At 32.2% G+C, this 14,975-nt stretch overlaps 1 protein-coding gene across 1 annotated transcript; it reads right to left on the reverse strand.

Moving 5' to 3' along the window:
- Nucleotides 1-317: 317 nt before the first annotated feature.
- Nucleotides 318-14,421, reverse strand: LOC147080076 (uncharacterized). Its single transcript, XM_085948003.1, has 4 exons — nucleotides 14,155-14,421; nucleotides 13,138-13,287; nucleotides 9,883-10,098; nucleotides 318-1,118 (listed from the first exon to the last, which is right to left on the reverse strand). The coding sequence occupies exons 1-4, from the start codon at nucleotides 14,299-14,301 to the stop codon at nucleotides 438-440; spliced, it is 1,194 nt and encodes a 397-aa protein (XP_085804129.1). The 5' UTR covers nucleotides 14,302-14,421; the 3' UTR covers nucleotides 318-437.
- Nucleotides 14,422-14,975: the final 554 nt, after the last annotated feature.

The raw sequence follows: 14,975 nt of genomic DNA on the forward strand, positions 1-14,975 counted from the left end.
GTCGGAGCAAATAATTGTATCTACCGAAACGTCAAACAATCGCAGCGCCCCATATTGAACTTTGTAAGATAATAACTTAATTCCCTTCCGAAATCTGAACGTCGTGTGCTCTTTCCCGTAAGCCAATACGAGCTTGATTGGCGAATAATTCGCTTTGGTGTGTGCACGAATGTTTTAGGTTACTTTATAATTATTTAAATTTTATGAAATGCATTGGCGAACTCTATTATGCTATACTGATTTTTGAAAACGGTGAATTTTGTTAATTTAAAATGTTTGAATTTTATACTTACATTGTATATTATTTTTATATTTTTACTTATTGTCTACGCTTATAATAGCGTTTTCGCCATATAATAGCGATTTTTTTGATGATTGTCTATGCTCAAAAAATCTCGCTTAGATGCTTTCAAGTATTGAATATAAAAATCTGACGTTTATCCAGGGAGTACGGTCGTAACATAGAGCCGTGATTTCATATGCACTTTGAGATTATCTTTCCGTGAAAATTTAGTAGAACAAACATCGCATTGATATGGTTTTTCACCAGTATGTGTCTGCATATGGGTTTTAATATGATCGATGCGTGAGGTTTTATATGAGCAAACATTGCATTGATACTGTTTTTCAGCAGCATGAATCCTTTCATGTTTCTTGAGATTACCACGTATTGAGCATCTGAATGAGCAATAGTCGCATTTAAATGGCTTTTTACCAGGATGTGATGTTTTAGGCTTTTTTTGAACAATATTATGAGCCATGTTCTGATTTTCATATTTTTTAGACATCGTGCATGAAATATTATGACCTCTTAGTGTCATTGAGCATTCAAATACTGCGTAACAAACACTGCAAATAAAATTACGTGGAAAATGTCTTACTTTTTTTAACTTAATACGTAGCTCCTTCGGAAAATATATTTTCTGCAATTCTTGTTTGATATTTTGTTCATCTATAGTAATATCTGAATGCTCTACCATCGTATCTTGAATTTCTTTCGATGCAGATGATGCGTGGTTTAGGGGAATACCCCCTTTGTTAAATGTGTCCTCATTGATGATAGCCAGTGTACTCTCATAGCTATTGTATCGTTCTGTGAAACATTGTTGGGTAGGAATCTACAAAAATATCAGAGGTTTTGTATTCGATCAAAAATAAATAAAATATTGAACATACATAAAGGTCCATTTACCGGGAACACCCAATGTTAAAACTCCAACTTTTTTTGCGTGCATTTGTTTGTGCATCATTAGTGCACGTTTGTGCACGATTTTTTTTCGTTTGTGCACCTATAATAACCGAAAAATTTATATTTCAAATTGGGTGTTCCAGCTAAACGTTGGGTCACCCAATGTTGAAATTTCAACTTTTTTCGAGTGCATTCGTTTGTGCATCGTTAGTGCACGTTTGTGCACGCGTTTTTTTCGTTTGTGCACGCACATTAAGGGGGTTATTCGCATTTCAATTTGGGTGACCCAGCTAAATGCTGGATACTTGTGTCACTAAACATGTGTTTTTCCTTAAATATAAATTGTAAACACTTGTGCGTTGGTAGTGAACGTTAGTGCACGATTTTGTTTTGCTTTTTCACCTATATTCAGCGCGCTATTTAATTTTAAAGTTTGTATGCAAAACCTGACTGGGTGGGTTTAAAAAAATATTTTGTAGTTAAATCTCTTGTTGCATAGCTAGTGCGCAATTCTTGATACTTTTTTATTTTTTTTCTCATATAGTGCGCGAGTTATTCTATATGAAATATTTAATTAACGTTAAGTAGAACCACCCAACAAACTTTTTTAACTTTTTATTAAGTCATCAATTTTTCTATTATTGGCTTACGTTTGTGCACGTGCTTTTTTTGTTTTATCGATTATATCGTGAGATATTATTTTTTAAAATTTAGTGACTTGATACTTGAACCATTAAATTTGCCTTAAAATTTTTTTGTTTAGGGCATCCGATTAAATTAATTTATGTAAACTTTTAGCAGGATTTTTAAAATTTTTATCTCTTATATTAAGCTAGTAATTAGATTTTGAGCGGCCGTCAAGTTTTAAAACCAAACATTTTTTCTCCACATTTTTTAAATGCACACCTTTGAGTAATTTAATAACATGATTTTTTATGAAATTTTTATTGTCTTTCCATTTAAATTACGCGAAAAATTCGCATTTTTCCATTTTCACTAAGTACCCCGTCAAAATGTGCTGAACAAAAACGACCGCATCCGTTTGGAACATCCAGTCAAAAGAGTCTCCTCAAAATAGCCAAAACGGTGTAAGGCTCACTAAATATGTCGGTTTATAATAGACTACCTCAAAATTGACAATTTGATTACACAAAAATGTCAAAATTACAAAATCATTCAACTTTCTCAACATTAATCTATTTATTTATGATTTTGAATGGATCAATGTCAGTTTCATAAGAAAAAATGCAATAAATTATATAATTATACTTACCTACTGTTTTTTAAAATTATCTGTAATAAAAAAAAATACCGTTAAGTTATTAGAATACAATTAGGTATGCATACTTTTGAAAAATGCAATAGGTATGTTTTTATGCAACGATATTTTCTTCAAAAGATAATATTGGAATGACATTTATATTTTTTTTATATAAAGGACTTAACTTGCAGGCTCTTAACTCTTCCTAATAATATTTGCATCTTCTTTTTCTCTGTTTCTCCAGGTGGTGCAACGTATGCGTGTAGTTCTGGTAGGTGTTATGTTAGGAGAGAAGTGTTAGTCACTTCATATTATGCTATTCAGAATCGATATCAAATAAAGTTTTGTAGGTTCTTTAAAAAGTTATTGCCTCTGACGGCTTCGACAATTGTTTCACGCAAATGGTTTTCTTTTGAATGTGTGTGTTTATTAGTTCTTAAACAACGTACCTACTTACATGTCTGTTTACATTTATATTTAAACTCATCACGATTATGAGTTTTTAAATGACATATTTGTTTAGGTACTACTTTCAAGATAAAATTCATCACACGCAAATGGTTTTTCTCCTGTTTCGTTTTATGAGCGTTAAGATAATTTTGTGCCGAGCCTCCGTATAAGTAGTCAATTTATTTAAAAAGTTATTCACCATTTTTTATCTTTAAATATGTTTGAAGATTACTGCGTCGCGAGCATCCAAATGAACATACATTGCATTTATAAGATTTTTCACGAGTATGTTCTATATAATATGTACATATTCATTTCATGTCTTTTAAGACAACAAAGTCGTACGCATTTATATGAATATACATCGAATTTTAAAGGTTTTTCACCAGAATTTGTCATTTGTTAGTTTTTAAGATGACTTAGTTGCGAGCATCTATATAAACATACATTGCATTTATAAGGTTTTTCACCAACCACCAAAAATGGCCGCGCGGCTTAAGCGTTGGTATATTGCGTCAAGGGTCCCTAGTTCCAATCCTCGGTCCGGCAAGTACGCATATTATTCGCGAAAATCTATATGAACATACATTGCATTTATTAGATTTTTCATCGGAATGTGTCATTTTGTGTCTTTTAAAACTTTAATTTGCGAGCATCTATATGAACATAAATCGCATTCGTTAGTGTGTTCGCCAGTATTGTCATTCCACATGTTTTAAGACTACTAGGTTTTTTAAATGACATATTTGATTACATTTCAAAGTCATCACTCATTACACGCAACTGGTTTTTCTCCTGAATGTGTAAGTTTATGAGTTCTTAAACAACGTATTCGATACGATGCTGCCAAAACTTGGTAAGTTGATAGTTTAGGTATTTTGAGTTTACCACGGATAAGATGTCTATACTTATATACGTTTGCTATATAAAAATATCAAGTTCATCCGATTTTTAAAACATAGTGTCTTTAGCAGCTATTCATTATGTTAAAAATACGTAACTCTTGATCGTTCAATTTACATTTATATCCAGAAGACTGTAAAGATGATAACAGTTTTAATTTAGATAAGAATCTAACTAATGAAGATAACTAACTAACATTTTTATTATTTTTCAATAGTTGAGCTAAAATATTATAGGACTTCCGAAATAAGTTTGTAAATATTATGGTAAAATGGCATAGAAATTACATGATTTTCAACAGAAGGTATATGGAAGAATTATCAGAAACATATTCAAATAACATGAACTTATTCAATGAAAGAACTTATGAACTTACACATTCAGGAGAAAAACCATTTGCGTGTGATGAATGTGATTTCTAATATAATCAAATATGTAATTTAAAAATACCTAGTGAGCTTAAAACATATGAAATGGCAATACTGATAAAAACCTTATAAATGCGATGATAGTTCATATAGATGCTCGCAAATTAGTTGTCTTCTCCTCTCTCCTTGGTTGTATACTAATGGCTGAGGATCTCGACCACTGTTAAATTTTGTTATCCTTTGAGCGACTAAGACTTTCAAGCCTTCTCGATCTTCAGTTTCTCGCAAAGCAGAATAAATGGTGGCCGCAGTAATCGTGAAAGACATGATTTGACAAATTCTTTCGAAGAACCTAAATTTAATCAGTGCACATATAGCTGCTCGCAACATAGTAATTTAAAAAGACAAAAGTGATAATAAATAGTGTTGAAAAACCTTATAAATGCAATTATTGTTTATAAAGATGCTCGCAACCTAGAAACATTAAAATCTATAAAATGAAACATAACGGGGGACACCCTCATTAATGCGATTTGTGGACATATAGATGCTCGCGAATTAATATTTTAGAAGACAAACAAAAGCCATATTCTAATGAAAAACTTTATAAATGCGATGAATGTTCATATAGATGCTCGCAAATTAGTTGTTTTTCCCTCTCTTCTTGGTTGTATACTCATGGCTGAGGATCTTGACCACTTTTAAATTTTGTCATCCTTTGAGCGACCAAGACTTTTAAGCCGTCTCGACCTTCGGCTTCTCGCAGAGCGGAATGAATGATGCCAGCAATGCTCGTAAAAAACGTGATATAACACATTGTGACGAAGAACCTAAATGTGATCAGTGGACATATAGATGCTCGCTAGTTTAAAAATAAATTAGATGACAAAAAAAAATGTGTTCAAAAACCTTATAAATTAAATATATGTTCATAAAGATGCTCGCAACCTAGAAACCTTAAATCTATAAAATAAAACATAACGGGGCACACCCTCATAAATGCGATTTGTGTTTATATAGATGCTCGCGAATTAATGTTGTAAAAGTCATACAATTACACATTCTGATTAAATTTTTTTTTAAATTCAATGTATTTTCATATAGATTCTCGCGACGTGGTAGTCTTTAAATACCTACATATTATGACACATATTGTTTTCGAACATGTCCATTACTTATAAGATCTTATAATCCCAAATCCCATATGGGATCATTTATGAGGGTGTGCCCCGATATGTTTTATTTTATAAATTTTAAGGTTTCTTGGTTGCGAGCATCCTTATAACCATATCTTGCATTTATAAGGTTTTTGAACACTTTTTTTGTCATCTTATGTATTTTTAAACTACGAGCATCTATATGTACACTGATCACATTTAGATTCTTCGTCACAATGTGTTATTTCATGTTTTTTACGAGTAATGATGGCACCATTCATTCTGCTCTGCGAGAAACTGAAGATCGCGAAGGCTTGAAAGTCTTAGTCGCTCAAAGGATAACAAAATTTAACAGTGGTCAAGATCCTCAGCCATGAGTATACAACCAAGAAGGGAATCGAAGACAACTAATTTGCGAGCATCTATATGAACTTTCATCGCATTTATAAGGTTTTATCAGTATTGCTATTCCATATGTTTTAACTTTACTGGGTATTTTTAAATTACATATTTGATTATATTGGAAATCACATTCATCACACGCAAATGGTTTTTTCCTGAATGTATAAGTTCATAAGTTCTTTCATTGAATAAGTTCATGTTATTTGAATATGTTTCTGATAATTCTTCCATATACCTTTTGTTGAAAATAATGTAATGTCTATGCCATTTTACCATAATATTTACAAACTTATTTCGGAAGTTCTATATTATTTTAGCTTAACTATTGAAAAATAATAAAACTGTTAGGTTATAGTATTACAAAGATTTTACCACTGCGTTTCATTAGTTAGATTCTTATCTAAATTAAAACTGTAAACATCTTTACAGTCTTCTGATGTTGGTAAATTTAACGATCAAGAGTCACGTATTTTTAACATAATGAATAGCTGCTAAAGAAACTATGTTTTAAAAATCGGATGAACTTGATATTTTTATATGGCAAACGTATATAAGTATAGACATCTTATCCGTGGTAAACTCAAAATACCTAAACTATCAACTTACCAACTTTTGGCAGCATCGTATCGAATACGTTGTTTAAGAACTAATAAACTTACACGTTCAGGAGAAAAACCAGTTGCGTGTAATGAGTGATGACTTTGAAATGTAATCAAATATGTCATTTAAAAAACCTAGTAGTCTTAAAACATGTGGAATGACAATACTGAACACACTAACGAATGCGATTTATGTTCATATAGATGCTCGCAAATAAAAGTTTTAAAAGACACAAAATGACACATTCCGATGAAAAATCTAACAAATGCAATGTATGTTCATATAGATTTTCGCGAATAATATGCGTACTTGCCGGACCGAGGATTGGAACTAGGGACTCTTGACGCAATATGCCAACGCTTAAGCCGCGCGGCCATTTTTGGTGGATGGTGAAAAACCTTATAAATGCAATGTATGTTCATATAGATGCTCGCAACTTAGTCATCTTAAAAACTAACAAATGACAAATTCTGGTGACAAACCTTTAAAATTCGATGTATATTCATATAAATGCGTACGACTTTGTTGTCTAAGAAGACATGAAATTAATATGTACATATTATATAGAACATACTCGTGAAAATTTTATAAATGCAATGTATGTTCATTTGGATGCTCGCGACGGAGTAATCTTCAAACATATGTAAAGATACAAAATGGTGAATAAACTTTTAAATAAATTGACTACTTATACGGAGGCTCGGCACAAAATTATCTTAACGCTCATAAAACGAAACAGGAGAAAAACCATTTGCGTGTGATGAATTTTATTTTGAAAGTAGTACCTAAACAAATATGTCATTTAAAAACTCATACTCGTGATGAGTTTAAATATAAATGTAAACAGATATGTAAGTAGGTACGTTGTTTAAGAACTAGTAAACACACACATTCAAAAGAAAACCATTGCGTGAAACAAATGTCGAAGCCGTCAGAGGCAATAATTTTTTAAAGAACCTACAAAACTTTATTTGATATCGATTCTGAATAGCATAATATGAAGTGACTAACACTTCTCTCCTAACATAACACCTACCAGAATTACAAGCATACGTTGCACCACCTGGAGAAACAGAGAAAGAAGAAGATGCAAATATTATTAGGAAGAGTTAAGTGCCTGCAAGTTAACCCCTTTATATAAAAAAAAACATAAATGTCATTCCAATATTATCTTTTGAAGAAAATATCGTTGCATAAAAACATATTGCATTTTTCAAAAGTATGCATCCCTAATTGTATTCTAATAACTTAACGGTATTTATTTTTATTACAGATCATTTTAAAAAAACAGTAGGTAAGTATAATTATATAATTTACTGCATTTTTCCTTATGGAACTGACATTGATCCATTCAAAATCATAAATAAATAGATAAATGTTAATAAAGTTGAATGATTTTGTAATTTCGACACTTTTGTGTAATCAAATTGTCAATTTGGAGGTAGTCTAGTATAAGCCGACATATTTAGTGAGCCTTACACCGTTTTGGCTATTTTGCTGAGACTATTTTGACTGGATGTTCCAAACGGATGCGGTTGTTTTTGTTCGGGACATTTTGACGGGTTACTAAGTGAAAATGGAAAAATGCGAATTTTTCGCGTAATTTAAATGAAAAAAAAATAAAAACTTCATGAAAAATCATGTAATTAAATTACTCAAAGGTTTATAATTAAAAAATGTGGAAAAAAAATGTTTGGTTTTAAAACTTGGCGTCCGCTCAAAATCAAATTACTAGTTTAACATAAGAGATAAAAATTTAAAAAATCGTGTTCAAACATAACATAAATATACCTAATCAGATGCATTTAACAAAAAAAATTTAAAGCTAATTTATTGGTTCAAGTATCAAGTCATTAGAGACCAAACGTTTAGCTGGAACACCCAATTTGAAATTGGAATTTTTCTGTTATTATATGTGCACAAACGAAAAAAAATCGTGCACAAACGTGCACTAACGATGCACAAACAAACGCACCCAAAAAAATTTGGAGTTTTAACATTGGGTGATCCAGGTAAATGGACCTCATACATAATGTTGAAAACATTTTTAAGAAAATATATTAAAGCCAATAGAAAAAATCTATTTTGAAAAAAGTAAGACACCCAGCAGGAATCGAATCCGCATCTATCATGTTTCGCGCCCATGAATTTATAGCATTATTCTATAGGCGCCATACTTAATTGCGACAAATTTTAAATTATGGCACATAATACCCTCTAAAGCGCTTTCCAAATTGAGTTACTATTGTCGATCGGCTTTTGCATTTGAAATTAAAGTAAGTATTACTATTTTTACTCACCAACGTCACGGATCACTTAATATACTTGGATTGCTAATAATTTTTCATTAACTATTTTTTTATTCAACGAATAATTCACAAAAAAATCAAAAAAGATTATTTTTATTGGTTACTAGCGAGTACCTGGCATGCGTTGCAACGCCAATCAAAGAAATAAAGTGTTTTAATTCTGTTTATTGAAGTGCTTTTGGATACACAATATTTTTTGTTTGTCTGATTGGTGCGTATACGCATAAATCAGAAGGTTTTTCAACGCGTGAGCAGACACATACAGCTGTCCATGTGAGAATGGATTTTCCAAATTTGGTATAGGAACGCAATAGAAGAAGATAGAATAGAAGATGATTGTACTATTTCAGAAATCTTCGCGGGTGTGCGCACAACAACTGACGAAAGTTTCATTGCAATCGGGTGAATAGTATAGGAGCCATACGAATAAAAAAAAATATAATGAAGAAGAAAAAATATGGTTGTACTAATTCAGAAACCATCGCGGGTGTACGCACAACAACTGACGAAAGTTTCATCGCAATCGGATAAATGGTATAAGAACCATACGAATAAAAAAAGATAAAATGAAGAAGATGGTTTTTGGATGAATGATGATGATGGAACCTTCGCAGGCGTGCATACAACAACTCCCCAATGTTTCATCGCAATCGTATAAATGGTATAGGAACCGTACGAATAAAAGAAGATAGTATGAAGAAAAGGAAGATAGTTTTTTAAATTCAGAAACCTCCACGGGTATGCACACAACAACTCATCAAAGTTGCATCGCAATCAGATGAATGGTATAGGAACCATATGAATAAACGAAGAAAGAATGAAGAAGAAGAATAAGATGGTTTTTTTACTTCAAAAACCTCCGCGGGTGTGCACACAATAGTTCACCAAAGTTTCATCGCAATCGGATGAATGGTGTAGGAGCGCATACCGGACAAACAAACAAATATTCATTTTATATATATAGATAATCTATTTTCTTAGCGAGCATCTGAATGAGCAAAAATCGCATGTAAATGGCTTTTTACCAGGACACGATGTTTTATGCGTTTTTAAAAAACTAGATATGATGAAACAATAGACAACAATATGAGTCATGTTCTGATTTTCATCTTTTCTAGACATCGTGCATGAAATATTATGGGTTCTTAGTGTCTTTGAGTATTCAATTACTGCGTAACAAACACTGCAAATAAAATGTATTACTTCTAATAAAATGTATTACTATTTTTAATTTAATACGTACCTCCTTCGGAAAATATATTTTCTGCAATTCTTGTTTGATATTTTGTTCATCTATAGTAATATCTGAATGCTCTACCATCGCATCTTGGATTTCTTTCGATGCAGATGATGCGTGGTTTAGGGGAATACCCCCTTTGTTAAATGTGTCCTCATTGATGACAGCCAGTGTACTCTCATAGTTATTGTGTCGTTCTGTGAAACATCGTTGGGTAGAAATCTACAAAAATATCAGAGGTTTTGATTTCGATTAAAAAAATAAATAAAATATTGAACATACATAATTTTTATTAAACTATTTTTTTTATTCAACGAATGATTCACAAAAAAATTTCAAAATAAGTTTTTTTATTGGTTATAATATATTTTCTCAGAAATGTTTTCAAAATTATGTATGTTCAATAAATAGAATGCTATGGTACGTTTACATCTGACACTTATATTGTCATATTTATGTATGACACCATATTCACCAAGTGTAAACAGTAATTATATTTGTACCAGCCACTTATTTTGCGTGTGTCGACACTCACCTGTCACTTATTCAATCTACTTATATACGCTAAAGTAAACATCGCGTATTCGACAATTCCGAACTTGCCGCGATATATCACCGAAGTTGGACCACCGTCAACTTTTATATCAAATACCTGACACATTATTCGTAGTTTGACAGGTACCTAGTGAATTACATAGGTATATTTCTAAAACAACGGATAATCAATTATCATAGATACACCATGAATGTATGCCCAACGTTTACGTTAATAAATGTACTGTAGCGATCTGTCAAAAATCATAGACAGTGAGAAATAAATCGGATGTGCCGTGTTCTATGGATTTTGTTCGAAAATAAAATATCGCTTGTTTTCGGCACATACGATTAATTCTGATGCACTCTGTGAAGAAAAAATGCGCTTCAAATGGTATTACCTAATTCATTTTGGCCCACACCTGCACTCGTATCAGGTACGATAATATTATATTGAATATGCAATGACGATCAAGTGCTAGATATCGCAATGTTACTGTTAATCGTTCTTCTACACTTACGGCATTTCTAAATTGTGTGTCTTATTTTTTGGCAAAAGGTCCAATCTTTAAAGTTCACAAATTGAGTTAGATCTTCGATTTAAACTCTGACATTAAACGGAAGGCACCTAGTTCTACTCGTCGCTGATTCCATTCCCGCACCCATCTAGACCATTTTTTCTTCCTTTTTGTTGCCAAAAGACTTAAAATAATAACACTCGCTGCTTTCTTTTTTAACATTCCCATATTGACAACTGACATAACGTTTTTGAGAAGTATACAAAATAAGTGTCCGAATAAATTACAATATCGTATGTAAACACCGCATATATTTATTCCAATGTTGCCATTGAATAAAGTGTCGAGACTTTATTTCAACGAGAAGTATACCAGAATTTTATGTCAGATCCATGCAGGTGTAAACAGTAAGTGAAATTTTATGTCAGACACATAAAATAAGTATAACGGTATAAGTGTCAGATGTAAACGTACCATTACATTCTTAAATCTTGTGAATTATTCGTTGAATAAAAAAAAAGTTAATCAAAAATAAAATATTGTGTAGTAATGTTGGATATTAGGCAATGTGGTATTCCACCGTTTCAAATGTATAGTCATAATTTCTTATCTGCCAAAACTAGGTAGAAGTATCTTGTAGCAATAATTTACGAAGAACACTTTACCACCCATAACTTTACTGTTGATAGAACCTTATTGTCAAAACTATATTTGTTGCGAGTGTCGCAATGTCTTCAGTCGTAGCTGTGAATCTAATTCCTACAGATTTTTCTTATATGTATATAATTACGCTCACAATGTACGTGCGGTTAAGGCGTCGGCCTATAACGCCAAGGATCCAAGGTTTGAATCCTGGATCTGGCAACTACACATATTGTTTTTTTTTTAGTTTGTGTATGCGTCAGAGTATGAACATATTAGTTTGAGCAAGTGGCTTTCATCCATTTCTCATAAAAACAAACCTCTAATCTAATCTTATTAGGTTCAGAAATTGTCAATATATATAGATACTCGTACATATATAATTACAGTATATAATATACTCCAAATATGAGTTTAATAGTTATTTAAGATTATGATAAAGAGGAATGAATCTTCACAGAACCACCCTTTAGCGAATAACAGTAGGTTAAAAATGTAACATTCGTATGTAAGAATTTAACGTAAGTTAGTAATTAAAGTAATTAATACCTACTATGATTTAAAATACAAAAACCGATCGCCAATTGTAACTCGATTTGGAAAGCGCTTCAGAGATTACTAAGAGCCTTTAGTTAAAATGCGTTGCAATTAAGTATGGTACCTATAGCATTGTTGACTATGTGCATGCAGGTTCGATCCCTGCCGGGTGTCGAATTTTTTCAAAAAAGATTTTTTCTATTGGTTATATTATTTTCTCAGAAGTGTTTTCAAAATTATATATGTTCAATATTATTGGTGTTAAATAAAATGGAATCTCTAACCAACATCTGATAGGTCTTGTGGGATTGAATTTGAATCGATTAGAAGTCGAAACATTAGAAGCGAGTAATATTAGGTTAGTGATTAATTAAACATATTATTATTCATTATTTATATAACCAACGCCATTATTACCATATTACTATATTAAAATGTAATTGAAAATAATAAAAAAACCATCGCATCTATTCTATACACAAGGCTGCTTTCGGCCGCTACGGCAGCTATCTAGGGTAGATTTGTATCGAAGTATTGGCACTTGTTGTAACAATTACAATAAAGTAGTCGTAATTGTGACAATAAGTGATATGTTTTAACATCACTTCTTTTGGCTGTGGTAAATATTAGAGTGAGACAGACAGTTTTAACTGTTTATATGGCTAACTTATTTTAATTGTTACGGTAAGTGATAATACATCGATACAAACCTACCTTAGATAGTTGCCGTAGCGGCCGAAAGCAGTCTTGTGTATAGAATAGATGCGCATGTGCCTTTTGTAGAATTCTACTCAATTTGCTGGCGCCTGTAAAAAGTGTGATGATCTTTTGACCGGTATGACTTTGGAATCTGAATTCAAATCATTAATGTATTCTGTGCGACAGAATTACAAATGGAGTAGCGACGTGGGAGTACGTAAATTAATACCAACTCGGTCTTATAAGGTTTGTCAAAAACCTACAAAGAAAAGTGGCAAATGATTTAATAAACACAATGAAACGTTAAAGATTCAACAAATATCAGTGATACCTGATTTACTGGTCCACATTGAGAATAATTAGGCCCAGCTACACGTTCATCATATCTCAATGGACGGATTTCATCTTCGTTGAAATCTCCAGTAGAGTTATCCGTCTGACAAATAGTTTCGACCTTTATGTTAGCGATGTTAGTCGTGCACTGAACAAAAAAACAAAATAATATAAAACATATAGGTATGTGAGGCATGAACTGGGAACACGAAATTAATGTTTACTGGCTTATCCTCCTGGGTGTGTAAAAATATGATATAAACTTAAACATGTGTTAAAGAATATACTATTTTTAATAGTTACTTTTGTATCATAATATGCATTTTATTTATATTAAATACATAACTAACGTTCTTTAAATAGTTTTGAAAACTATACCTATAATAATGTGAATTGACAGAGATGGTGACCGTTCAAAATATTCTGCAAAATGAAAAACCAAAAACTAAATTTGTAGCCGCGACAGCGTGACAGTAAGCGACATGCATCTAAATTTGATTCGCGGTTAATACCCCGTTTAGACGTGCATGGATTTACTGCTGATAATACGTATTATCGCGGTCATAACAAAAAAATAACACATATTATCGTGTAAGTTGAAAGTTTGTATACATGGTTCAAAAAAGTTAAGAAGCTTCTTAATTTTCACGCGACAATTGAAATGAGCGATATCTGCGGCTGCACAGCACTTTTACGTGTAAGCACTGAAGCTATTACCGCGATGGCTTAAAATACACACTATTGGTGCAAGTAAACCCATACACGTGTACAGGCACTATAACGCTATATATAATTCAAAACATATCGTGTTAATACAAAGGTCAGCGCGGAATTATTAGATAGTTTTAGTGTTTCACTTGTTCTAGTATGACGTGTAATATATATGCAAGTCGAAGGTCTCTGTCTAAAATGCAACTCACAAATTGATTTCTTTTAATGGCTTGGTGTCATTGTGTTACATGAATAAATTATGCATTACAAAACACCAACAGTATACTTTTCTAATGAAACTAACCTCAAACCCGCAAACGGAATCGTCTGTATTTTCTTGTTTTACAGAAGTGTGCCGCAACAGACTGTTTGAATTCACAATTGGTACATCACAGAAGGTCTGTAATTCCGTATCCGAATTGTATTCATCTATCTCGCGTCTAACATCCATTCCGTCTAAAACTTTAAAGACCAATTCATAATTATGTGTGAAAAACTTTTGTGCCAACGCGACAACCGGCAACTTTGCATTCAGTGTTGTCTTATAAGAAAAATCAGAGTTGCGTAGATAGAAAAACTAATGATGATAACCAACGATTTTATTTGATAAACATTGCATACAGTAACATTTCGATTGAGCATCGTGCCATAAGCTACATATTATTATAAAAATTGTTATTTTATCCAATTTGTGTGAATAACAGCTGCTTAGAAGAAACATAAATATTATATTTTTCTAATATGACAATATATATGTAGGTACAGGGGTGTGTCTAGCGGTAAGCGGACTAAGCGGCCGCATGGGGCCCCGAGGTACTAAGTGCCCCGAGACTTGGAATGTCTTTTAAGAGAGCATAGTCCGAGTGCAATATTTTTTCTAACCATTCTTTAAATTTAATTTTGCTGCGGACAGTTGTAGCGCTACAATACAGTATTTTATGTTTGTGCATAATTTATTCACATTTTATTCTGCGTCTACCCATAGCTGGAAAATTTTAACCAATAATTTAAAAATGTGTAAAAATTCCGCCAAACAGTGGCAATTCGGTAACATGATGTTGGCAATACTGAAGCAGATACTGTCATCAAAGTATATTAGTCTATGCTGTCATCTCTAAACGCAAT

This window comes from Rhyacophila brunnea, unplaced genomic scaffold, assembly GCF_057557595.1.
Source record: "Rhyacophila brunnea isolate RB1 unplaced genomic scaffold, BYU_Rbru_1.0 scaffold_1, whole genome shotgun sequence".
Classification (NCBI taxonomy): domain Eukaryota; kingdom Metazoa; phylum Arthropoda; class Insecta; order Trichoptera; family Rhyacophilidae; genus Rhyacophila; species Rhyacophila brunnea.

What these genes read in the sequence shown, in the direction of transcription:
- LOC147080076 (XM_085948003.1), bottom strand. Translation starts at nt 14,301, where the DNA reads ATGGATGTTAGACGCGAGATAGATGAATACAATTCGGATACGGAATTA. An exon ending in ATTCCGTTTGCGGGTTTGAG is followed by an intron (nt 13,288 to 14,154) that starts GTTAGTTTCATT and finishes TTTTTTGTTCAG; the next exon opens with TGCACGACTAACATCGCTAA. An exon ending in AAATATATTTTCCGAAGGAG is followed by an intron (nt 1,119 to 9,882) that starts GTACGTATTAAA and finishes ATATTTTTGTAG; the next exon opens with ATTCCTACCCAACAATGTTT.